The sequence below is a fragment of the Schistocerca serialis genome, chromosome 9, assembly GCF_023864345.2.
Source record: "Schistocerca serialis cubense isolate TAMUIC-IGC-003099 chromosome 9, iqSchSeri2.2, whole genome shotgun sequence".
NCBI lineage: Eukaryota > Metazoa > Arthropoda > Insecta > Orthoptera > Acrididae > Schistocerca > Schistocerca serialis.
The window spans coordinates 423,424,927-423,451,885 of NC_064646.1; the positions used below are offsets into that span (position 1 = coordinate 423,424,927).

The 26,959-nt window shown below is 45.3% G+C and overlaps 1 protein-coding gene across 1 annotated transcript in view; it reads right to left on the minus strand.

Annotated features, from left to right (window-relative positions):
* LOC126418619 (calcium/calmodulin-dependent protein kinase kinase 1) overlaps positions 1–26,959 on the minus strand; it is a 1,500,745-nt gene that overhangs the window by 800,065 nt on the left and 673,721 nt on the right. The window contains exon 3 of the mRNA XM_050085460.1: positions 19,115–19,175. Within this exon, the coding sequence (XP_049941417.1) occupies positions 19,115–19,175 (61 nt within the window). The remainder of the gene's footprint in view (positions 1–19,114; positions 19,176–26,959) is intronic.

Sequence of the window (26,959 nt, forward strand, 5' to 3'; positions counted from 1 at the left end):
GCTGCTTACAAGAATAATATACAGAAGAATGGAAAAGAAAATTGAGAATGCGCTAGGTGACGATCAGTTTGGCTCTAGGAATAGTAAAGGGACGAGAGAAGCAATTCTGACGTTACGGCTAATTATGGAAGCAAGGCTAAAGAAAAATCAAGACACTTTCATAGGATTTGTCGACCTGGAAAAAGCGTTCGACAATATAAAATGGTGTAAGCTGTTCGAGATTCTGAAAAAAGTAGGGGTAAGCTATAGGGAGAGACGGGTCATATACAATATGTACAACAACCAATAGGGAGTAACAAGATTGGACGATCAAGAACGAAGTGCTCGTATCAAGAAGGGTGTAAGACAAGGCTGTAGCCTTTCGCCCCTACTCTTCAATCTGTACATAGAGGAAGCAATTATGGAAATAAAAGAAAGGTTCAGGAGTGGAATTAAAATACAAGGTGAAAGGATATCAATGATGCGATTCGCTGATGACATTGCTATCCTGAGTGAATGTGAAGAAGAATTAAATGATCTGCTGAACGGAGTGAACAGTCTAATGAGTACACAGTATGGTTTGAGAGTAAATCGGAGAAAGACGAAGGTAATGAGAAGTAGTAGAAATGAGAACAGCGAGAAACTTAACATCAGGATTGATGGTCACGAAGTCAATGAAGTTAAGGAATTCTGCTACCTAGGCAGTAAAATAAACAATGACGGACGGAGCAAGGAGGACATCAAAACCAGGCTCGATATGGCAAAAAAGGCATTTCTGGCCAAGAGAAGTGTGTTAATATCAAATACCGGCCTTAATTTGAGGAAGAAATTTCTGAGGATGTACGTCTGGAGTACAGCATTGTATGGTAGTGAAACATGAACTGTGGGATAACCGGAACAAAAGAGAATCGAAGCATTTGAGATGTAGTGCTACAGACGAATGATGAAAATTAGGTGGACTGATAAGGTAAGGAATGAGGGGGTTCTACGCAGAATTGGAGAGGAAAGGAATATGTGGAAAACACTGATAAGGAGAAGGGACAGGATGATAGGACATCTGCTAAGACATGAGGGAATGACTTCCATGGTACTAGAGGGAGCTGTAGAGGGCAAAAACTGTAGAGGAAGACAGAGACTGGAATACGTCAAGCAAATAATTGAGGACGTAGGTTGCAAGTGCTACTCTGAGATGAAGAGGTTAGCACAGGAAAGGAATTCGTGGCGGGCCGCATCAAACCATTCAGTAGACTGATGACCAAAAAAAAAAAAAAAAAAATTGAACCCAGACTGATCTTCCCCGAGATGAGCTTGTTCAGTTTTTACATTGTTCTGTAAACAATTCGTGTAAACATTTTGCATCTCTGACTGAAATTTCTTTAATATTCACACCTGTCAGCTTCTGTCCACTTTGAAATGTGAGTTATTAAATTTTTATTTCAATCTGAGTGTATAGTGTCACGGCCAGCTCTCCCTAGGATCACAGTAATGCTCAGGTATGTGATCAAAAGTATCCGGACCTCCCAAAAACACACGATTCTCCTATTAGGTGTATTGTGTTGCCACCTACTGCCAGGTACTCCACATCACCGACCTCAGTAGTCATTAGACACCGTGGTGAGAGACCAGAATGGGGCGCTCCGCGGAACTCACGGACTTCGAACACAGTCAGGTGATTGTCACTTGTGTCATACGTCCGTAGGCAAGATTTCCACACTCCTAAATATCCCTAGGTCCACTGTTTCCGATCTTATAGTGAAGTGGAAATGTGAAGGGACACGTACAGCACAAAAGCGTACAGACCGACCTCGGGTGTTGACTGACAGAGGCCGCCGACAGTTGAAGAGGGTCGCATTTTGTAATAGGCAGACAGTCACACACGAATTCCAAACTACATCAGGATCCACTACAAGTATTATGACTGTTAGGCGGGTGGTGAGAAAATTTGGATTTCATGGTCGAGCAGCTGCTCATAAGCCACGCATAACGCTGATAAATGCCAAACGACGGCTCGTTTGGTGTAAGGAGTGTAAGCATTGGACGATTGAACAGCGGAAAAACGTTGTGTGGAGTGACAAATCACCGTACACAATGTCGCGATCCGCTGTTAGGGTGTGGGTATGGCGAATGCTCCTTGAATGTCATCTGCCAGCGTATGGGCTTGCACACCTTGTTATTACGCGTGACACTGTCACAGCACTGGCCTACATTGATGTTTTAAGCACATTCTTGCTTCCCACAGTTGAAGAGCAATTCAAGGAGGGCGATTGCATCTTGCAACACGATCGATCACATGTTCATAATGCACGGCCAGTGGCTGAGTGGTTACACGACAATAACATCCCTGTAATGGACAGGCCTGCTCAGAGCCCTGACCTGAATCCTATAGAACACCTTTGGGATGTTTTGGAATGCCGCCTCAGTGCAGCACTCCGTGAAGAATGGGCTGCCATTCCCCAAGAAACCTTCGAGCACCCGATTGAACGTATGTCTGCGAGAGTGGAACTTGTCATCAGAGCTAAGGGTGGGCCAACACCATACTGAATTCCAGCATTACCGATGGAGGACGCCACGAACTTGTAAGTCATTTTCAGCCAGGTGTCCGCATACTTCACATTGTTTCGACATGGGACTTGGGAACTACAGTCCCCTTAGAAATTCTTCTCGCAGTGTGTACTGTATCCCATCTCTTCTCCTACTTCCTCTTCTCTTTCTTTAATACTCTCCTCAAGTTTTTTTAAATTACGAACTGTAAGGTGCGTTCCATTTTGATCTACATTACATTTTTCCCATCAGTCGTAGTGCGACTTTTGGCTCGCACCGCATTCTCTGGTACGTAGTACTTTGATCTGACCGTAGGTGCTAGCACATTCACTAAAAGTGATACCACTTAACAGTTTACCCCTTTTCCCAACTGTTGTCTTTATGTGAGCGGACAAAACGCAGTGTTATCATGAAGGACACTAACCGCAAGCGACTGGCGGTAGTGTGTGGTCAGTGTTCGCCATCACTAACGACGCCCTCGTAGCACGACGTCTCTCGTCTCCACATGAGTTAGAATATCTACATCTACATCTACATCCATACTCCGCAAGCCACCTGACGGTGTGTGGTGGAGGGTACCCTGAGTACCTCTATCGGTTCTCCCTTCTATTCCAGTCTCGTATTGTTCGTGGAAAGAAGGATTGTCTGTATGCTTCTGTGTGGGCTCTAATCTCTCTGATTTTATCCTCATGGTCTCTTCTCGAGATATACGTAGGAGGGAGCAATATACTGCTTGACTCCTCGGTGAAGGTATGTTCTCGAAACTTTAACAAAAGCCCGTACCGAGTTACTGAGCGTCTCTCCTGCAGAGCCTTCCACTGGAGTTTATCTATCATCTCCATAACGCTTTCGCGATTACTAAATGATCCTGTAACGAAGCGCGCTGCTCTCCGTTGGATCTTCTCTATCTCTTGTATCAACCCTACCTGGTGCGGATCCCACACCGCTGAGCAGTATTCAAGCAGTGGTCGAACGAGTGTACTGTAACCTACTTCCTTTGTTTTCGGATTGCATTTCCTTAGGATTCTTCCAATATCAGTCTGGCATCTGCATTACCGACGATCAACTTTATGTGATCATTCCATTTTAAATCACTCCTAATGCGTGCTCCCAGATAATTTATGGAATTGCTTCCAGTTGGTGACCTCCTATTTTGTAGCTAAATGATAAGGGAACTATCTTTCTATGTATTTTCAGCACATTACTCTTGTCTACATTGAGATTCAATTGCCATTCCCTGCACCATGCGTCAATTCGCTGCCGATCCTCCTGCATTTCAGTACAATTTTCCATTGTTACAACCTCTCGATACACCACAGCATCATCTGTAAAAAGCCTCAGTGAACTTCCGATGTCATCCACCAGGTCATTTATGTATATTGTGAACAGAAACGGTCCCATGACACTCCCCTGCGGCACACCTGAAATCACTCTTACTTCGGAAGACTTCTCTCCATTGAGAATGACTTGCTGCGTTCTGTTATCTAGGAACTCCTCAATCCAATCACACAATTGGTCTGATAGTCCATATGCTCTTACTTTGTTCATTAAACGACTGTGGGGAACTGTATCGAACGGCTTGCGGAAGTCAAGAAATACGGCATCTACCTGTGAACCCGTGTCTATGGCCCTCTGAGTCTCGTGGACGAATAGCGCGAGCTGGGTTTCACACGACCGTCTTTTTCGAAACCCATGCTGATTCCTACAGACTAGATTTCTAGTCTCCAGAAAAGTCATTATACTCGAACATATCACGGCTGTCATCTCTGAACTGGGGTTCTAGGTACTGCCATTCCCACCATTTTCTCCCGATTTTACTTCTTCCGATTAGCACGTAGTTGCGACTGTGGAGAGACCTCGTTAGTTTGTATCAACGCCAGGAACATCATTTCAGCGATGGCACCCGTAACTTTCCGACTCGTATGGGGACGAGCTTTGTTCTATTGGAGCAGCGCTTTTCGATGGATACTGTCCGCAGAACGCCACCAACCGGCTGTGAATACCCATAGTGTTTACGCATCCTCTCAAAGAAATGACAGCATCCAGCGCTGTCCTTGATGATCACAGTCCATGTTGTCCGCTCACGTATTGACACCGTTTAGGTAAATAGGCTGCACTGTGCAGGAATTAGGAACCAGCTCAAATACAAATGGCAATATATTGATATATGAGGTAATAGAAAAATTTATGTACTTCTTTACACATGTTTAGTAGCTCTGAGAGACTTGAATAAATACAAGCGTAAGGACAATAAAATTTTAGAATTAGAAACTGAACAATTTAACCTGGTAAAGCCACCTGTTGAGTTTGTCCTCTTCAGTTGTTCTGTTCCATTAGAAAATATTAAACACCGATAAAATTTAGATAAAAGTACATTTAGTTACCTGTTCAGAACAGAGAATGAGCCACTATTAGAGAACAGGAGTAAACGCAGGATTATCACTGTAACTACAGTTAAACTCTTCTATAACAACACTGGGGTTAACTGATGCTTAAAACACACCGTACAAGAACCCCAACCCACAGCAAGTAACTCTAGATTGCTTCACGTAACGTCAGGACATTAAGTGCTCATCAGTTAAGTCCATATCAGACATCCAGTACGCCCGGCCAGTAATTTCTACAGAAACAGCAGACACAACAACAAGGCCGTCTCCACCAGATTCGAGCGTCACATTTCACAGGCATGTAATTGATAGATTAGCAATGCAGACTTTCGCTCAGGGGACTACTCAGTTGTAATGTAAATGTCCCACATACCCGCGAGGAACTGCTGTTGGATGACCATCCTCCCCTCTTTGGTGAGCGTAACAGCTGAGGCAGAGCTATTCCGGGACGGCAAATAGCGCACGTGCCCCTGGCGGGACATTAACCGGACCGTTGCTTAGCTACAGTCAAAGAGGCTGAATCGCGCTTTCGATTACATACTGCAGCCATGCACGGCTCAGATTACACTCCCTCTCCACATCGGGACTTCCCTCTCCCCTTCTCTCTCCATCCATCCCCAACTCTTTCCTCTCGTTACCGTTAGCCTTCCCACACACCGAAATCCTCCTCACCTCCATAGTTTTCCTGCATAACAGGCCCCTGCCTTTACTACCCACACCCCTCATCACTTTGTAACTTATACTCTCCTCCCAAAATTATCCTATCCAAGCTCACGTCCTTCAGATTTCAAGTGAAAGTGCAGTGATTCAGTGCTTATTCATCGAAGAATTTCACCATTCTTTGATGAGTTTTTAAGTTGTACATATTTCCGTGTCCGTGTTTGATTTTCAGCTTCAAAAGAAAACCAGTCCGACCGTGTTTTTGCATCTTTGTTACATTTTTAAAAATGCTGAAGAGTGGAATATTGTACGGAAGACAGTCAATCCCCTGCCATATGAAACGAGGGGGACGAAACAACAATAACGCAAACGAATCAGATTACGCTTCTATTTATCATCCAGCCACCTAAGGTTACACCAAAGTACTGTGCGGTTGGCATAAACCTGAATTACTTTACTTAGTCATAATATTTGAACCAATAATGGGAAACTTTGCAATTTTGGAAAATGATTACGATTGGCAAATTGTATTCGTACACGCATACAATATATTCAAATTTCTCCCAGAAACTGCCGGAAGTGTCCTCCACCAACGTCGACGCGCAACTGTACTCGTTTCACCATACTTGGTGGTGTTCTGTGATGTATATCCACGGAAATGTTCCGTATGTCGTGTGGAACGGCCTCACGAAGTTCTGCAGCTGTTCGTTGTCTGTTCTCGTACGCTCGGCTTTTAGGATACCTCAACAAGAAAAAATCTTCGGGGTTAGGTCAGGTGATCTGGGGCCACAAATTTTTTGGGATTATTCGGTCACCAAAGGAACTGGTTCCTAACTGCACGCATTTTTTTCTCATGATGCGTTTCTTGTAATTCGTGCATCACGTGAACTCTCTTTATTACCATGTCGATTTCTTCGCAACTCTCTGATATGAGCCATACGAAATGCCTGTCTTCTCACTCAATGGACGAAACCACTTTCTTGGAATGTTCTCCAAGCATCTTCCAACATTATCAATAACTTCTGCACTCAGTGACGGCCTGTTTACCACCATCACTGTTTACTTCGCAGTTGTCTCCAGCTCCCTTCCACCGACAAAATTTTGTCTTTGTTGGAATCCCACGCACACTGAATTCTCTCCGGTATGCCCGTTGTGTTGTAACCAATGAGTCTGTCTTCGTTTTCACAATACGTTATCTCGAAGTGTGCACTGAATGTTTCTGCCAACTGAAGACTGCGAACGAATCACAATTTTGCTCGTTATTGTCACGCGGCCCGCATTCAAAGACATCACAAACCACTACCAACGAGGTTACGAATGAACTAATAGTAGTGGAGAAAGCGCGGTACGATACCGGGCAAAGGACCTCGTGGACAGAAATGACAATCAACTTGCCAACAACGAGCGGTACTTCTGGCTCTCCTAGAGCTACTGAAATCATTACAACATTCTTGTTTCTGCGAGCTTTCGGAGAGAAATTATGACCCACTGAAGCAGATTAGGTTTATATAAACTGAAGAGCCAAAGATATTTGCACACCTGCCAAATATCGTGTAGAGTCCCCGCGAGCACGCAGAAGTGCCGCAACGTGACGCTGCATGGACTCGACTAATGTCTGAAGTAGTGCTCCAGGGTACTGACACCATCAATCCTGCAGGTGCGGAGTGAACAAATGGTTTGAGGCGTCATATCACGGACTGCGCGGCCCCTCCCGCCAGAGGTCCTCCCCTCGGGCATGGATGTGTGTGTTGTTCTTAGCATAAGTTAGTTTAAGTAGCGTGTAAGTCTATGGACCTATGACTAAAAAGATTGGTCTTTTAGGAATGCAAATACATTTGAACATTTTTGAATCCTGCAAGGTTGTCCATACATCCGCAAGAGTACCAGGGGTTGGAAATCTCTTCTGAACAGCACGTTGCAAGGCATCCCAGATATGCTCGACAATGTTCATGGCTTGGGAGTTTGGTGGGCAGCGAAAGTGTTTAAACTCAGGAGAGTGTTCCTGGAGCCACTCTGCAGCTGTTCTAGACGTCTTGGTTGTCGCATAGTCCTACTGGAATTGCCCAAATACGTCGTAATGCACAATGGACACTAACGGATGCGATGATAATTAAATCAAGTTCCTAAGCTGTCGACAGGCATTGATATACATCAACGGGGACAGTTGAAAATGTGTGCCCCGACCAGCACTCGAACCCGGGATCTCCTACTTACATGGCAGACGCTCTATCCATCTGAGACACCAAGGGCACAGAGGATAGTGCGACTGTAGGGATTTATCTTTTGCACGCTTCTCGTGAGACCCACATTCCCAACTTAATGTCCACACACTACATTCGTAGTGCCCCTGCCCATTACACTCATTACTCGCGGCAGACAATCTTGAAAAGTCCCTTAAGAGTTCGAGCAATGCGTGTGCATCCAGCACAGAAGAAGATGGTCAATGGCCGGTTAGCCCTAACTATATGAAGATGGTATCTGCTCTTTCGGATATGTCCGAAAGAACAGATACCATCTTCATATATGAATCAATGCGGGTGATCAGACAGGTCGCTTACATTCGTGTCATCTGCCAGAGTCGTATCTAGACGTATCAGGGCTCCCATATCACTCCACACAATTACAGAACTTCCAACAGCTTGAGCAGTGAGCAGCCCCCTGGTTACGAGCAGGGTCTACGGGTTCAGGAGATTATCTCCATGCTCGAACTAGTCCATCCTCTCCACACAATTTGGAACGAGATTCGTCCGACTAGGCAACGTTTCCAGTAATCAACAGTCCAATATCGGTGTTGACTGGTCCAGACGAGGTGGAAGCTTTGTGTCGTGATGTCACCAATGGTATACGCACAGTCTGCTTTCGGCTGCGGTGGGGCGAGGACGTCCGCTGCGCCTCGCCGTGCGCGACCGTGAGCGCCTGCTTGTGTTTACCTTCTCGCGGCGCGAGTTGTATTTGTTCCAAGTTCAGTGCGATTATGGCACACACATGGCGCCACGATACGATCAAAATTACTTTCCAACCAGATCACGCGCGTCCTCGAGCCTATGAAATAGAACAGTTCATACGCGACGATCTACGTTTAGATCCGGCGACTGTCGTCGGAATACATTTTTCTATAACGGCGAGCGTGGTTTATGTTAAAATGACCAGTGCAGAGGTCTGCGCGACAGTGGTTTCTAAATACTCGAACTCTCTCCGATTCAAACATTCTGACGGGCATATCGGTGCAGTGACGGTGGATCATGCTGACATGGGCCTAAGGACTGTAAGAGTTTTTGTGCTCCCCTTCGAGGTCCCGGAGGAAGTTGTCAAGGACGCCTTCCGACCATATGGCAATGTTATCAGCCACGTTGCAGAAAAGTGGCAAACTTTCTCGACGTATAAGGTCTACAATGGTGTGCGCCAAATTAAACTTGAGCTCAAGAAACATGTGCCGTCCTATTTGAACATCGGTGGCTGTCGTGCAATCATCATGTACGACGGTCAACCGCGTACCTGTTCCGGATGTGGGCAGGAAGGCCATGTTCGATCGAGCTGCTTACAACGTAGAATTACGCAGATACCAGTGGGAGACTCCGTTTCCCCGACGGGGACGGCAATCCTGCCCTCACGTACGCTCAGACGACGATGCGCACCATAGTTGAGCACGAAACGGGCGATCAGCCACATCCATCGACGCCAGAAGTACCACGGGAGGAAGAGGAAGGACCCTCGGTGCCAACCCATATGTCGCCCCCTCCACAGCAACAACAGCAGCAACAGTCGCAAGGACTCCGGACGCAAGATAACATTCAGAACGCGATGGACGTGGACGCGAACATTGTCCCGACCGCGGCTTTCCTAGCGGAAGGTGATCCGACGCTGGATTGCCTCCCACATTCGGATACGGATGTCCACGTTCGAAAGCAACGTTCGCCCCGACGTCGCAAGCGCCGTCGGCGGACCCCTTCTGACGATTGCCTCCTACACACGGCCGGTCAAGAAGGTGACATCTCATCAGACAGCATGGATGCTGCGCCTGCTGAGGATCTAAGTGGTGTAGACGGTTCACTTGCCCATACTACGAGTGCCCAGTTACTTCTTGCACCACAAACGCGGCAGGTCGCGTCGATGGATGGCGATCCGTCTACCTCTACCAAAGACGACGTACGTGAGAGAGATTTAGGTGCCGATCAGCCACACAGCATCGTGTGGCACCCACTGTGGTCGGACGATGTTGAGGAACTTCCTGAAGAGGGCACGGGTGACAGGGGAGGGGGCGGCATTGGGGATGCCACTACTAGCGTGAACGACTCATAATTTGTAACGGGTTTGGTGGGTCCGGCATCTCTTGCGGTTAGCTTTTATTGCCATGGCGTCTATCCTAGGTGAAGAGGCTAGGCAGCACACCTTTCGCCTTGCCACAATCAATATCAACGCGATAAGGGCACCACACAAACTGACAATGCTACAACGCATGCTTGATGCGGCGGACATCGACGTGGCCCTCTTACAGGAAGTATGTGTCGCTAGTTTCCCTGACTTCTACGGATATACCGCCCACATCTCCCACGCCTCTTCTACCGATTGTGGTGTGGCTGTTCTGTTACGGGACGGTTTGGCGGCTACGGACGTACTGTACTTACCGAGTGCAAGAGCCATGGCGGTAACTGTCAACGGTGTACGACTCATCAATGTATATGCCCCTTCAGGATCAGGGAGACGGAGAGATCGGGCCCGCTTTTTTTCGGAAGATATTACGCGTCTATTTATGGGCCACATAGACGATATGGTGATCGGAGGAGATTTTAACTGTACATTATCTCCATCTGATCAGCAGCCACATCACGTCCCGTGTGCGGAATTGGAAATGCTAGTGCGTGACCTCCACCTGATTGACACGTGGCGCCACATCCATGGCCCAGCTCCTGGTTACACCCATTATACAAGCCATTCATCAAGTCGGTTGGACAGGATTTACGTCACAAGCACCCTTTCGACGGCGACGAGAGGAGCAGAGCTCTGGCCCACTGCATTCACCGACCACACAGCCTATATTTGCACCATTGCCCTCCAACCTGCACGTGTGTGGCGCAGTAGGCCCCCCTGGAAAATGAACGTCGCCCATCTGGACGAGCCGGCATGTAAAGGTGCTGTCGAAGAGTCGTGGACCGCGTCCTTACGGCGTCGTGGTCGGTACCGATCGACCCTCAGTTGGTGGATTGAATGTGCGAAGCCTGCTCTTAGACGCACCTTCATGGCTTACGGCCGGGAAGCAGCGGCATGGAGGAGGAGCACGGAAAACTTTTATTACACCGTCCTACGGGAATGTCTTGCTATGGAGCCCTCACCTGACAGGCAGATCATAGTCAATCGCGCGAAAGCGCAGCTCGTCTCCTTAGCACGCCATCATTTACAAGGCGCTGTTATACGGTCGCGTGCTCCAGACATGATACAATCAGAAAGGCCATCTATGCACCACGTGCTCATAGAACGCAGGAGGCGCCGCAGGGCACTGGTAACCGACATGATAACCGACGACGGTCGACATGTGGTAGAACAAGCAGATATAGCAGAAGCCTTCTATGGGCATTACGCTCAACTTTATTCAGCAGTGCTCCCTGATATGGCGACGGTAGACACCGTTTCAGCACATGACCACGGTACAGTTCCACCAGACATGGTACCGAATTTACTGGGAGAAGTGACAGAAGAGGAAGTGCTCGACGCCATTGGTAAAGGTGCTCCCCATAAATCACCAGGAATCGATGGGTTACCATTAGAGTTCTATCGAGCCTATACACAACTGTTGCTACCGTGTTTCACTGAAATTTGCCAGGAATTGATGTCCCCGGATATAACATTGCCTGCACCATTCTTGGAAGGTCTGATTGTCCCCATCCATAAGCCGAAGGGACGGAATCATGTCCGCGACTATCGTCCCTTAACGTTATTGAACAGCGACTTCAAGATCTTTTCGAGGCTGCTATCAGAACGTATCCGCGGCACACTATTGCACGTCTTGTCCGGCGATCAGACGTCCTTGGGGGGACCCAACAACATCAGAACTGCGTTATGTCGTTACCGAGATCTCATCTCCCTTGCACGGGTGAGACGTTTGCCGGCAGCCCTCGCGTCTATCGACTTTAGCCAGGCTTTTGACCGTGTGGGCCACACTTTCCTCACGGCCGTTCTACGGCGCATGGAATACCCCGACCCCTTTATCACAGTGTTGACACGCCTACTACATGGTGCAACTTCTCGAGTTCTTGTCAATGGAAGACTGACGGCACCCATGCCGATCCGCCGATCAGTACGACAGGGATGTCCATTATCAACATTGTTATTTGCATTGGCCTTAGAACCCTTGTTGTGTGGTCTCCGAGACAGGCTCACTGGGATACAGTTCGGCGGCTCCATCTATCGCTGCACCGCCTATGCGGATGATTTGATGATCGTCATACGAGGAGCTGACGATATGGCCGCGGCTTTGGACTGGATTGCAACCTACGGTACAGCTTCTGGTAGCCAAATCAACGTTGACAAGTCCGTCGCCTTGAGCATCGGGATTGGGCTACCGCAGGAACACATTGCCCCCTTACGCTTCAGTGATACTGTACGCTGCTTGGGTTTAGATTTCATGAACGACATGCGACGCGCGACGACGCTCAGTTATCGACGCCTTCTTAACCAAATTAGGGCCGGAATTGCAAATCAGCGCTTGCGATCCCTCAACATCGTTCAGCGGGCGTATTATGCCAATGTATACCTTGCGTCCCGTATACCGCATGTCGCCCAAACGCTACCCATTCCGAAGCCCTTGGCTCGTAGCATTATGGCAGCGCTGGGATACTTCGTCACCGCTGGTATGTTACTGAAGATCAGATACGTATCTCTTACCCTCCCCAAGGGAAAAGGTGGTCTCGGTCTAGTTAACGTCCATGATAGGGCCATTGCCCTCTATGTTAGCTCACATTTAAGTCTGCTGCGCCGTTGTCCTACGAGCCTCACGAGTCTGCTTCTGACGGCGCTACGTCCTGCTTCACTAAGAGCGCCGGTGCCACTACAGGACATCCCAGCGCCCCTCTTTTATATAGGACGTTTCTATTTAGAACAAAGTTATTGCAGTGTCGCGCTCACGACACCACAAATGGCCACAACTCGACGCCTATATCATGACATGCTGCAACGCCGCCCCCTAAATGTGGTCGAACTAAAATATCCTGACGTACGGTGGCGCGTGGTGTGGAAGACTGTACACGATGCCATGCTTGATTCCGATGTTGTTTCTCAATGGTACGTCGTCGTGAATGGGAAGCTCGTGACTCAAGAACGTCTCTACAATATCCACATGACAGAATCTCCCAATTGTGTGGGTTGTAATACAGTAGATTCTGACGAGCACCGCCTCAGCTGTGGAGAGGCGGAACCGGTTTGGCACCTAGTGCGGCAGATGCTGGCTTATCTCTTGCGAGTTAGGCCGGAGCATATATCTGCACGCACGTTATTGTTTCCGGATGAGACATTTTACCCCAAGACTCGAACCAACTCTGTCACCTGGATACGTGGACATGCCGTCCATTACCTCTGTCGTGACGGACACAAGGATTTCCTTGACTTCTGGCTCTATTTGCAAGAAAGACATCATGCTATTTCCGGGCATACCAGATATCGACAGTGCTTCGCAAACTACCTATGGAGTGCCTTTCACAGCCCGCCGTGTAGCTGGAATGTTCCAGGCAGTGGCAGATGAGGTCAGAACGAACTGCAAACGACCATATATTGAACAATCTTATCAGTGGGCGCAGTCGCTGGGAAGCCTCACTACGACGTGGTAGCTTTCTTTTCATGCTATTTATGTCTCATATCTTCGATGGCGTCTTCATTCTGTTTTAGTTTTCCAGGCTTGGTGAACTGTGACTGTTCGCACATTGACGAAAAAAAACAAAAACAAAAAAAACAAAAAAACGTGGGCAGGAGACCTGTTTTCAAATCCAAATAAATACACAAGAACAAAATAAGAACAAAAGGAACAACAAATAAAATTTAATAAAGTATTATACCCTTTCCTTTCTTCTTTTATTTTATTTTTTTTTATACAAAGTTCAGAGGCATATTTAATTTTTGTTCGTTGGCGGAACCTGAAGTGGCGGCGAACGGCCGTCCTAGTTAGCTTCAGGATGAAAGTGGCGGTGGCACTAGTTTTGTTTTTGTTTTTAGGCTAGATAGGTTTTTGGGTGGTAGTATGGGTGATAGGGGCCAACGCCTGAAGTGGAAGAGGTAATTTTCTAAAGTGGAAGAGGTAATTTACTAAAAAAAAAAAAAAAAAAAAAAAAAAAAAGAAAAGGGGGGACTGATGACCTAAAAAAAAAAAAAAACTAGTCCATCCTCTCCACACAATTTGGAACGAGATTCGTCCGACTAGGCAACGTTTCCAGTAATCAACAGTCCAATATCGGTGTTGACTGGTCCAGACGAGGTGGAAGCTTTGTGTCGTGATGTCACCAATGGTATACGAGTGGGCATTTGGTTGCGAAAGCCAATATCGATGAAGTTTCGTTTAACAGTTCGCAAACTGATACTTGTTGCTGGCCCAGCATTGGAATCTGCAGCAATTTGCGGAAGGGTTGCACTTATGGCACGCTGAACGATTCTCTTCATTCATCGTTGGTCCCGTTCTTGCAGGATCTTTTCCCGTCCGCGGCGGCGTCGAAGATTTGATGTTTTACCTGATTCCTGATATTCACGGTACACTCATACAATGATCGTACGGGAAAATGCCCATCTCACCGCTACCTCGGAGATTGTGTGTCCCATCGCTCATCGCCGACTGTAAGACCTCGTTCAAACTCAATTAAATCTTGATAACCTGCCGCTGTAGCAGCAGTAATCGATCTAACAACTACGCGAGACAGTTGTCGTCTTATATATATCCGTTCCCGACTGCAGTGCTTTCTTCTGCCTGTTTCCATATCCCTTTATTTGAACACGCGTGCCTATACCAGTTTCTTTCCCGCTTCATTGTAGATTACCCTGTACTACATACTTACAACTTAAAATTATATTTCTGTTTGAGTCCACGGTTTCAACGTGGTTTGAGAATGAAAATACCGTCCAAGTACGCTGAAATTTTTTTTATTATCTGAGAGATCGACCTTTCTGAATCTTGGGTCATTTTCAAGCAGGTATCTTAAGCTTCCAACGATGTATTACAATGTAAAATGAAGCTGGAAATTTAAGGGTCATTTCACACTCGTTCGGCTGCCGTGTAAATGGCGCTGGTACTTGGTTGTCTGGCGGTGCATTGATTGAGACATTTCACACTTGCCTTGCGTTGGCTCAATGGCAAACGGCTGCCGAGCTGCTGCTGTGGCAAACCGGCGTACCACACTGCCGCAACAGGCTGCCGGAGGCGGCAAATCAAACAGACCAACGGGGAGCAGCGTTGGCGTTCACGTCTGGCGGTATTTGTTCTGGTCTTCAGTGTTTGTATATTCTTTCGTTTGGAATTATGCTTGTTTTAATAGTTCTTGACTGTTTTATGATGGTGGAAGCAGATCTAGAAGTACTAATCACATTAAATAATAAGAAGATTACTTGAAACGAAACAGGGAAATCAGATCCAGGTGAACCCAGCAGCGTCGTGAAATAAAATCAGATCGGTATGAAGTAATTCCGACTTACTACGGTGACGTAGGGGAACTTTCTGAAATAAAAAAACTCCAAAAAAGAATCAAAGATCCCGCGGATACCACTTAGCAGAGGTTAGACAGAACTTTACCCTACAGTTCCGCTACGAAGACCTCACAAGGAAGCTTTGCACGTTCGCTACTGTTTCGTCACTCCGAAACCTCGACAATTCATTCATCCTATTTCTAAATTAAATATTTAGTTTTTTCTTCTGATGAGTAGTTATGAATTTGAGATTATTCTGTCACGACATATGTCTTCGGTTGTTAAATCTGATTATAATACACAGTATTATTAATGTCCTATGAGATAGAAATAATACTTCCCAAAAAATTAAAATGCTTGATTTTCTCCAATTACTTTTTACTTCCAAGGCTAGATACATTCTCCGAAGGATGTATTTCGGCTTTGAATTATGTCCTTTCTTATTAAGCGTATATCGTCATAAATTTCCATACTCGTACTAAAATAGTTGCAGGAATGATCCCCTTTGTTTCTCAAGCCCCTAAAAATATAAACAATAGCCCAACATCGTCTTTTCGCATGTTGATTGGATGAACTCATTGCATCCTGTTTCAAATGGCTCTGAGCACTATGGGACTTAACTTTTAAGGTCATCAGTCCGCTACAACTTAGAACTACTTAAACCTAACTAACCTAAGGATATCACACACACCCATACCCAAGGCAGGATTCGAACCTGCGACCGTAGCGGTCGCGCGGTTCCAGAAGCGCCTACAACCGCTCGGCCACACTGTCCGGCGGAGAGCAAGTATCTGATGATGTGAAACATAGGAAATCCAATAATACAGTCAGTCTGCGGAACCCATGATAGTACAGACATTACATCGGATTTGGAAACAATGTCATCGCACATTTCTAAGGGTTTTTTTTTCTTCGGCCGCCTTAGCAAAACCATCCATGGCAGTAATTCGCTGCGATCTATTCCTAATTCTACGTCGCTATTTAGGAAAGCGTGTATGAGTGTAAACATCTGACGTGTTTCTACTCTCGCCCAAGCTAGCGCTCCGTTTGCACAGCTGCCGTGACAATGTAAAACAGCCTATACAACAGCCCTGCATTCGGCGCCATTTTCCAGGCAGCCGAGTAAGTGTGGAACGACTCTAAGATACGTGCTTCAGAATGACCCAAGGTAGAAATTGACCGTTTACACACATAACGAAAAAATACCGCCTACTTGGACCATGTTTTCATTTAATGGTAAGTCGAATGTCAAACCGTGAACGATGGAGAAAAATAAAGCGTAAATCAATGAGGAACTCCCCTCGCAAGCTACGACAGAAAGAACGACATTTCTTCGATGTATTCCGCATATGTTCACCTTTTTCTATTACACAGTGATTTAACAAATTTACCCGCCAGGGTAGCCAAGAGCGCTAACGCGCTGCTTCCTGGAGTCGGGTAGGCGCGCCGGCCCCGGATCGAATCCGCCCGGCGCATTAATGACGAGGGCCGGTGTGAGGGCCAGCCTGGATGTGGTTTTTACGTGGTTTTCCACATCCCGCTAGGTGAATAACGGGCTGGTCGCCACGTTCCGCCTCAGTTACACGCGTCGCAGTCATCTGAACCACGTTCGCACTATTTCACGATTTACACTAGATCCAGACAGCTGGGGTACACTGATTCCATCCCTGGGGGTACGGGGTGGCGGCAGGAAGGGCATCTGGCCACCCCTAAAACTAGCCTGCCAAATCCGTTCTAACCACACCGACCGTGTGATCGCTGCGGGACTATGGCATACGCGAAAGAAAGAAACAAAGAAAGAAAGAAAGTGTTTTAACCAATTTCTGTAAGAGATACACCGACAGGTGAGTGGGGCTTCCCAGCAATAGAATGAGCACCGCTGCCCGGGTATTTCGCTGGCTGGGTAACTGTGTTGTAGGGCCGAGTGGTTGAGGGCACGTCGTTTGAGAGGGCTGCAGGGCCGGCGTGGCTCTCGAGACGGGGGCGGGCGAGGGAGCTGTGTTGGGCCGCCCACGAATAGGCGCCGGCGTCCCAATAAGGTAGGCTGTGTGTAACGGCGCTGGTGGTCCGCGCCGCCGGCCACGCTTTGAAGGGCGCACACGTAAAATCGGCCGGCGAGGCGGAGGCGCGCGCTTTTAGGGCTGCGCGCCCTTTGCAAGCGCCGCCCCGTTCGGCTGGAAGAGATACGCGTGCTCGAAACGCCACTCACGTCTTGCCGCCGCCGCCGACATTCACACAGCGGCCGTAGGCCCGACACAGATACGTGTCTCGACCGGCGAGCTGGGAATGCCGTGGGCGTCTCTGACCGAGGCAGAAACAACTTTCCTCATTCCTGATTCCTCTGCTGCAAAGTTTCTCTGCTCCTTTCCGAAACATCGCGTGAAAAAAAGCCATTCTGCATCACAGTTTGGAGTACTGTTAAAGTTCTGAAAGTGTGTGTCGTCAGAAAAGTCAACTAATACATATCTAGCGAAAGGGCCGTTAGGATAAAATTACGGAGATTCGAACTCCCGCGGAGGCTTACCACTAACCGTTCTTCCCGCGAATCGTTACCGACTGCAGCAAGAAAAGGCGGATGTGACAGAGCTACACAGAGTACCCTCCACCACACACTACAAAGTGGCTTGCGGAAGGTGTAGATTAGATATCAAGAAATCCACTGACGATTAAGTGATTACAACGAAAGATTTTACTAGCAGATGTCCTAGTTGCTAGTGAATCTTGCAGATCGTACTGTCGTTCAACCATCATCCGCAGCAAGGGAGGGTTGTCATTAAAACTCTTGTCGACAGAGACAAAGTAATTTGTACACGAGAACACTTGCACACTGAATTAAAGCACGTGAAGCACGCTTTGCAGAACGAAAAAAGTATAAACAGTGCTTTAACCAAATAACAGCTGACCGAAGAAGAAAGACAAAAAAGAACCAAAGAATGATACGTTCTCTCTCCCTTTCAATAAAATGGTAACTGATCAGATTAATAAGATTTTATACAAACGTATCATCAGATCGGTTTTAGACCGAGATGGAAAATATATCAACCCCTTAGATATGTAAAGGACAATTGCCCGTTTCTGTCGGTTTGCAGCGTATATAAAATTTCACATATTTTCTAAGTTCTACATTAAGAGTACAAAAGGGAGCATGTATACATGTCCAAATATTACGATTGGGCAAGTAAAAAAATCGGCTTTAGAAGAGTAAGGCGGAACCTGTACGTTAGAGATCGCTGAACCTTTGCAGCTGGGTAGAAACAAGAGTCACGGTTCATACAGCGAACGTCCCCTCTACTCTGTCCTCTCTATTACTACAGATTACATGCACCTGTATCTAATTTTACTTTTCTTACACAATGTGCGAGACACTGATCGTCTTCTCCATGACACAAGAAACGTAATTTGTTTTGTGGAACGTTACACAACAGCGAAAAAAAAATGTTCCAAAATGACCCCTATGGAACAAATTCAATAACATAAACAAACAATAACATGGAAAATACTTTTACTAAAGCAAATATTTTTATACGGTAGAAGAATGTAGAAGTCGTCTTCAAGACCGTACTGCGTTTATAGGCCAACCTCGGCCGAACAGTGCCTGGAGAATGTTACCTTCCATCACGTGTAATGCCAACACGGAACTACGAAGGCGGTGGTGTTCGCAGCACAGTTCATGCCGTCTTAAAGGTGATGGGTGGAAATACTGCATATTAATGTCCACTAATAGGTGTCTGGATACCCTTGATCAAGTAGTGTATATACGCAGTGCTCCGAAGTGGGCAATATTTAACTTGAATAGGGCTTATTTGCACGACAAAAATTTGCAGCAGAAGAGTTTCCGTGCATTTACCAGAGACGGACAGAAGTGAGAGCGCTAGTCACTCGTCACTACTCACCTTGGGATGTCTCCGATCTTGGGCGCTCGGCCGCGTCGGCAACCCTCAAACCATCTGCCGCCTGCAACAAAGAAAATCATCAAACGACTGTACAATATTGGCACTAAAACTAAATTTTTTAATACGAACGTTCGCCATTTGATTGTATAGACGATATTCTACTGTAATATCATGATTTCGGCCTTCCGCCGCTTTCAAGTACTACAAAGTTGGCCGTGATCATCGACGAAATACATTAATTTTTATTTTAATAATAATGCAGGTTTCGACGATGACTCCATTTATAATAATCTGATCATGGACAACATTGTGCTACTTAAAAATGGCCTAAGGCTGAAATCATGAAAGTACAGCAGAATAATTGATCTATACAGTCAACTGGAGGAAGTTTCATTTAAAAAGTATTACATGACAGTAGTCCCAAACCATGGTAAAATTATGAAGACTACAGTATGCACTGGCAAAGCCTTATTCCCAAATGCCAGCCCACCATAACGTGTTACCTTCGTCTTTTTATGTGAGCAACTTGGGTGGATTTTCTGAGATTAGAAGAATTCCCTCTACGTTCTGATTAGGCACCTGCATTGAGCCTGACTATGCGGTGTCGGCCGTACCTGCTGTGGTGGAGACAACGAATTAGTCATTTTTGAGACGTGTCACGACACATAAAATAAATTTTGAAAATGACGCAAACAACGTATTATATCCCACAGAGCAACTGTCCACCCCTGGTAGCAGAGCGGTCAGCGTGACAGACTGTCAATCGTAGTGGCCCGCGTTCGATTCCCAGCTGGGTCGGAGACTTTCTCCGCTCAGGGACTGGGGTGCTGTGTTGTCCTAATCATCGTCATTTCATCCACATCGCCTCTGTAAGTTGCTGCCACTAGCCTGCGAAGTACACAACCAATAATCTGTAAATGTATTTTAAATGTTTCTTTTGTATTAATCTATATAAATTGTTAAGTAGATCTTAGTTTTGAAAGTATTAGAGCTTTTGAAATTATAGCTGTAGCGAGTCATGACTTTATGCTTAAGTTAAAATCTAAAGCGACTTCCCCGCGGAAAGGTGAGGTGGGAGAAACGTTGCGACGGAAAGTCCCAGAACAGTTCTCTTTGTGGGTTGGAAGGATTGTGAAGAAGCGATGCCCTGTGTGGTGATTAAAATAAGCACAGTCATTGTTGAATGGTGTCGGATGGACGTGAAATTATTGCTGCACATAATTCTACAGTATTCATCAGCTATTTCTCAACCAAGCAGAAGTGGCAATGATATTACGAGGACCAGTTGGAGGTCGTTGTTTACTGAGAAGGAGACAGATATGTTGCAGCATTAACTACTCCACTCGCCAATTATTACGATGGGAAGTACGATTTGGAAGCTACTGTGCAAACGCTGCTAAATCATCCATCAGTAGCTAAATCTCATCAGAGACTGCAATACGTTGCTCTACATCACAAAAGGACTGAAGAATTTATTTCTGAGCTAAAGTTCAGTATGTTCTATTTTTCACAGTCATGGACATATTGTAAAACTCATTATTTGTCGTCCTCTTGTACTAGTTAAATGTTTAAAAGCAGCATGCTTTATCACAATATTGTTATTTCAATAGATATTTAGTGTGTCCTTTCACATACTTTAATATTTAATCTGCAACATTTTCGGATCGTAAACTGCTTATACGTAGGTCTACGTAAAGTGTTTAAAGTTATTAATATCGTATTAAGCAAAGCACCGGATTGTGTATAAAGTACCAGTTGTTTTATTACATTGACAAATATAATAAAAGCAGCTGCAGAAGAAGACAACAAAAGGTATTGCACACATTTTCATTACTACAAGAAAGATTATTACTTTGGTGTTCAGAATATACGATTTTACTGATTCATGGCGTGTGACAAACTAAATTTATGTTTCAAGAAAAGTGCAGGAAAGTGTTTTTGTTACGTTGCATTGAAGTACTATCAGACCAAATTCTCCTTACGACGAAAATTACCACGAAAAATCAGTGTAAAAACTAATTTTCAGTCAGTGGTCAGTTCTGTGTAAGGATAATGTTACAAAAATTACAAATACTACCACCACAGTAGCTACGAATCTTCAATGCTTGGCAGCATTTTTTCACTCAACATTTCTGTGATATTTTACATAAAAGTATCTCAAGTTTAAAATAGATTTATTCTGTACTTACGAAAGTGCCTTTCGCTGCGGTAACGAAAGTAATACATGTGTAGGATCCATATTGTCCATATGCAAGGGCGTACCCAGGATCTGAACTAAGGGGGGGGGGGGGGGGGCAGGTCATACTAGTCTCAGTAAACAAGGACTTGAGACAACATACATCACTCCTTATTAAATAAAACGGTAAACCAGTGAAAACCCGCTTTTAATAAACATTTTAAATGCAAGAACGCACTTGTACAATCCGAGAAAATATGCAGCATTTCTTATGAAATAAAACAGTAAACTAGTGAAAAACTGCGAATATCTTCTCGCTGGGTACGCCCATGTCCATATGCAGTGTATGTCGCTATTTCAAAGGGGTTATGATTTACATTGTGTGCTCTCTTCCCCCTAGTTTGGTTGCCTAGTTACTACATCGGTTCCAGTTATTCAAAATTAAAGACTGTGTAGTAAGAGCTTATCTCTGAAGTGCTTTGTGCAGTTAGTGAAATCAATACTGAGGTTTCTCTGTATGCAAGTGTCCGCCCATTATAATTACGATAGCCAACCACAGTCATTTTAAGGCGAAAATTGATCCATAAAAGGAGGGAACTGGGTGTGGTTCGCATGTCGCTTGTGTGAAATGAGATTTCTCATTCCTCTCTTCTGTCGTCCCTGTTCAATTTAAAGGACTGTGATGACCGGTCGCTAGCCTGCTGAGGTGTAGCACGGTATGCCGATCTTGCTATTGGCGGTTGAGTAAACTGACCAGTGGTAAAGCAATATTCTTCGAGCGCCTTTCTCTGCCGGTAAAGAAGACTTAGAGGATTCTAGACAAGAGTGGAAGCCAAGCCATGAAACAGTTCGGACGCGTGTAGTAGTAGTAGTTCCGATGGAAATGATAAGTTGCCCGATCTAGCAGTGTTTCATACATCAAAAGTGTGGTAAAGTGACGGCATACTTATTCCGATGGGCGTGTAGAAATTTCGGAATTTTTAAGTGAATTTTCTGGCGAGAAAAGACATAAATTCCGCGTGGCGTATTGAGCAGGTCGGTGGCTAAAAACTGTGGCTGCATTTGGTACCGACAGACTTAATATCAATCAAAAGGAATCAGTATTTTTGTAGCTATTACGTTTTCGGGACATGCAACACCATAAACTTGCTAACGTGAGTGAAAGGGATTGTGAGTGAATGTGTTAAGACTAGCACGGGCTTGGTAGTGATACTTGTTCACCTAAGTTTCAGAATATATTAATTGAGGACAAAATTTCCAACCTTTCATTTCGTGTGAAAACTTCCTCCCAAAACGTAGATTAGTGACTTTAATTGCAGCCTGGTTGACGTCGAAGTACAGTAGGTTTCGCTCGGCTTCTCTACTGATGATATGCTGAGACAATGTTCATGGGTAGGTAAAGGTTCGTCGTAAAGGGACGGAAGGAACCGCGCCGCCGCACTCCCTGTTCTTGTGCAAACAGCCACCTGAGTTGTGAACGTCGTCCATACTGATAACAAACAGCGATGGGTAAACAGCGCTGGCACCACAATTCTGCCAAACTCAGAGACTTGTGCCGACCGCGAAATGCCACAACGCAATGCTAACTCAAATAACGCGCTATTCGTATACTTCCGAAAAGAGCCGAACAATATCGAGTAACAGGCCTCGCTATGGCCCACACGCAGCCCACACACGCTGCACGCATAAAGTTTGGCACTCCATGGCCAGCCTTGGTTTATAGTATACTAGCTAAGAAACGCAGCGCTGCCAAGATGTTTATTTATTGCAACCTTCTATTAGTCAATATCTCCATCCCTTCTGTCGCTGTCCATCTCCTCCATTCCCCTCTGTCCATTTTCTGTTGCCCCCTGTCTTTGTCCATCTCGTCCTCTCTCCTTTCTCTATCCCATCGCCCATCTCTGTCCATTACCTCTACCCTCACTCTCTCCATCATCTCCACCATCCCATCCCTCTCTCTACCTTCTCCATTCGCCACTGTTTGTCTATATCCACCTGTCCCTCCTTAGGTCCCTCTCCTCCTCTCCAGGTTCCAACACTTATCTTTTCCTGTCCATTTCTTCCAGCCACCCTTTTTGTCCATCTCTGCCCTGCACATCTCCCTGCCTCTCCCTTCTTCCTCTTGTCATCTATCCTTTGCCCTCTCTCTGTGCCTGTCTCCAATCTCTGTCCATCTTCTTCTCCCTCTCTTATCTGTGCCTATGTCCTTCTTCCCACGTCCATCTCCTAGTCTTCCCTGCTCTATCCCTTTTCTCAGATTCATCCCAATAGAAGTATGGTGGTTCTTAGTCCTACAGTCTGTCTTTCCAGACTAACTAACCTTTTTATCAAATTTGATTGGACCATTTAGGATGAGCTACTTAGACGTGGCTCTGCTGCCCATATATGCACAAGTCAGACATGTGTCACACATATTTAACAAATTTAAGGCGTATCTGTACACACATATCACCTCTATGTCTATCGAATTCCACACTGCATTTCCATCTTCACGGAGCGTATGCTTATGCTTATGATGTCGTATCTTATAAACTATGTGCTGCACAGCGATGTAATGGTGCAGGTACACTCAGTGGTATTTGTGCCTATGTCTACTAAATGTGATGAGAATAGAGTTAATAATAAAGAATCATTAAATTAAAACGTCGCCCATTTTTTTTACATGCCAGTTTTTCATTCATTTCATTATTTGACGTCATACATCCTCAGCGATGTGTTGTACAAGAACACGATTTCCTACGTAGATTCAGCGGCATCTGTGGATACTGTCTGCAAAATGTGTTGCGAAAGTAATTAGCACTATTAAAGGGAAACATCATGCATGCTTAGGCAGTTTCTCGCACATCGCAGTATTTATGACATGATGTTTCCTGAACTACGTGTCATACAATGATATATTTTTAAGGAACATTCTGCAGCTTACATAGAAAATGTCTGCAAAGTGTTTTTCGAATATAGTGAGTAGCAAAGTAGTAATAAATGAATATGTCATGTATGATGTGGCAGTTTTTGACGTCGTATCTCTTGAACTATGAGTCATACAATAAGATATTTTTGTAAGCGCATTCAGTGGCAGATGTGGGTACTGCATACGAAAAGTGTTGTGAACAAAGCAAGTACCAACAAAGTAATAAATTTAAGCGTGTTGAGGGATGCGGTAGTTCTTCATGCATCTCTGTATTTATGACGTGAAGTATGTTTCGCAGAATGATGTAATTTTTATGGTACATTTAGTGTTATATACGAATACTGTCTTCAAAACGTGTCACGAATACAATTAGTAGTTAAAAGGTTGTAAATTAAAGCGTCATGCTACATGTGCTAGTTTTATCACATGACCACCATACATGTAGTACGCGATATATACTTTTCCTTTCATCATTCTGTGGGCTTCGTCAGCGACAAATTTTTCGTAAGGCTTTTAACTTATGTGTAAAGTTTGTTGCAAATCTCAAACTGCTGTCAATCTCAAATCCTGGGTAACTAAAGGTATTTTCGTGTCATGGACTACACTGCTTTTTCACCCCCAATACTTTGATAGGGAATGATTCTTACTGACACAGTGATTCTCTCCAGACAATGGTTTAGAAGCAGATGTGGAACATGCATACATATACACATATGTACATCAATTATTGTGGTTAGTATGGATATGGATTGCTGCATCCGTCATTCAAGTCACGCACGGCTGAACCAGATACAGGAGTGCAGAATCACCCAATTATCTTTTCGCACGCGCTATCCTTTGCAAATGGCATAAATCTCGGCAAGTGCCAGTGGCTGAGAGCCGCTTCGGCCACAAAATACGCGGCAGGTTGAGTAAAGGCTTGCTCGCTGCGCCCAGGACGGCGCGACACGTGGAGGAGAGCGCACCATAAATGTCCCGTGTGGCGGGCATTTTTCAGGAGCGGCGGCAGTGTTAGCCGCCGCCCGCCTGACCTAGTTCGCCGCTGGAGCAGGGAGCGAGCGGAACGAGCGCTCCGGGGGAGAAATACGGCGCGCTCCCTCTCGCCGCCGAGACGAACGAAGCTGGCTCGCACTCCACCGCTACAGCACGAAGCGGGATGCGCAGTGCGAAATTCACTCAGTTACTGCACTCAGGCAGGAATACAAAGATTAGTCCGCTATACATTATTTCTGTTGTCTGTTATATGTGCAGTGGGTCTTTTGGGTGCGCTCAGTTTCCTGGCCGACTGAAATGCTCGTCAGTGAAGCCACATTCTTGTTTGCGTGTTATCGAAATCGATACTGGCAAGATAAAGGACCCAAGAATTCCATGATTTTAATTTCAGGTTTAAATTTTTGATGCAATTTCGGTTGCACTATTCTAATATTTATGCAGTTTATTAATTTTCGAGTTGTATTAACATGCTTTGCTGAGTGGCAGTTGTAGATGCGTTCACTTCGTCTGCAGTCGCCCCTGTTGCGATTACTGGCAAGATTGGATGAAAGTCTTTGGAGAAGAAAATGATGCAGCTGGTCATAGGGCTATTGCTGTTATGCAATGTCGAACTGTTCTGTGGAATGCTTCAACAGATATGTAATTGGATATTGTCACCTCATTCTAAATTATGGAAGTGCAATGCTGCATCAGTTACTAGTGTTATTTTGCTCGCAAACATTACAGATGCTGTACGTGTCATAGACATAGACTGTTAGTGATGTGTGAGGAATGAGCAGCCCGTGAAGGATCTGCATCGGTGTGGTGTGGTAATCCGGTGACTTGACGCCTATAACCACTAGTTTGGACAGGCATTTTCACAGTGATAGGGGAATTCACTTTAGCAGGAAGTATTTGTACGTTATATACACAAATCTTCATCACGAATCACTCTTACCTATTACTGAAAGTCAAATCAAAATCCATACAGCAGATCCTGAGGCTTTAAACAGATTATGAATGCAATTAAATTCTATAATAGGAACAATATATTAAATGCTGTGATATAATTACAAATTAAGAATTTTTTTTTTTCGCCTTTACTTGTACTGCGAAACCTTCCTTCTTGCGGAATTTTATGATTCTAAGCCAAGGGGAGTTTTGATGAGTGAGTTTGCAAATACCAAAACATAGCTCCGCTTTTGAATGCACTGACTCTGAACCGTGCACTTTTTTATATTATCAAGGGATCGTAGACCTGGTACAGATCCCAATCACTCAAGCAGTACTCAAGAATGAGTCGCACTATCGTCCTATAAGCGGTCTCTTTTTCCAGATGAACCACACGTTCCTAGAATTTTCCCGATAAACCAAAATCGCCCATTCACCTTTCCTACCACAATCCTATCGATTTGCAACGCTACGCCCAGATATTTAAACGACATTATTGGGTCATGCAGCACACTACTAATGCTGTATCCGAACATTATGACTTTCTTTTTCTTACTCACCTGCATTAAGTTGCGTTTTTCTACATTTAGAGCCAGCTGAAATTTATGATAGCACTCAAGTTTGATATTTTACCAAACACCACGGTATCATCAGCAAACAACTGCAGGTTGATGCTCATCCTGTCCACTAAATTTTTTATGTATATAAATAATAATAGCGGTCCTATCACTCTTTTATAAGTCAAGCGAAGCCGCTCACATATCTGTGAACCTATTCCATATACTCCTACATTCTTTAACAGTCTGCAATGGAGCAACGTGTCAAACACTGCTGTGTA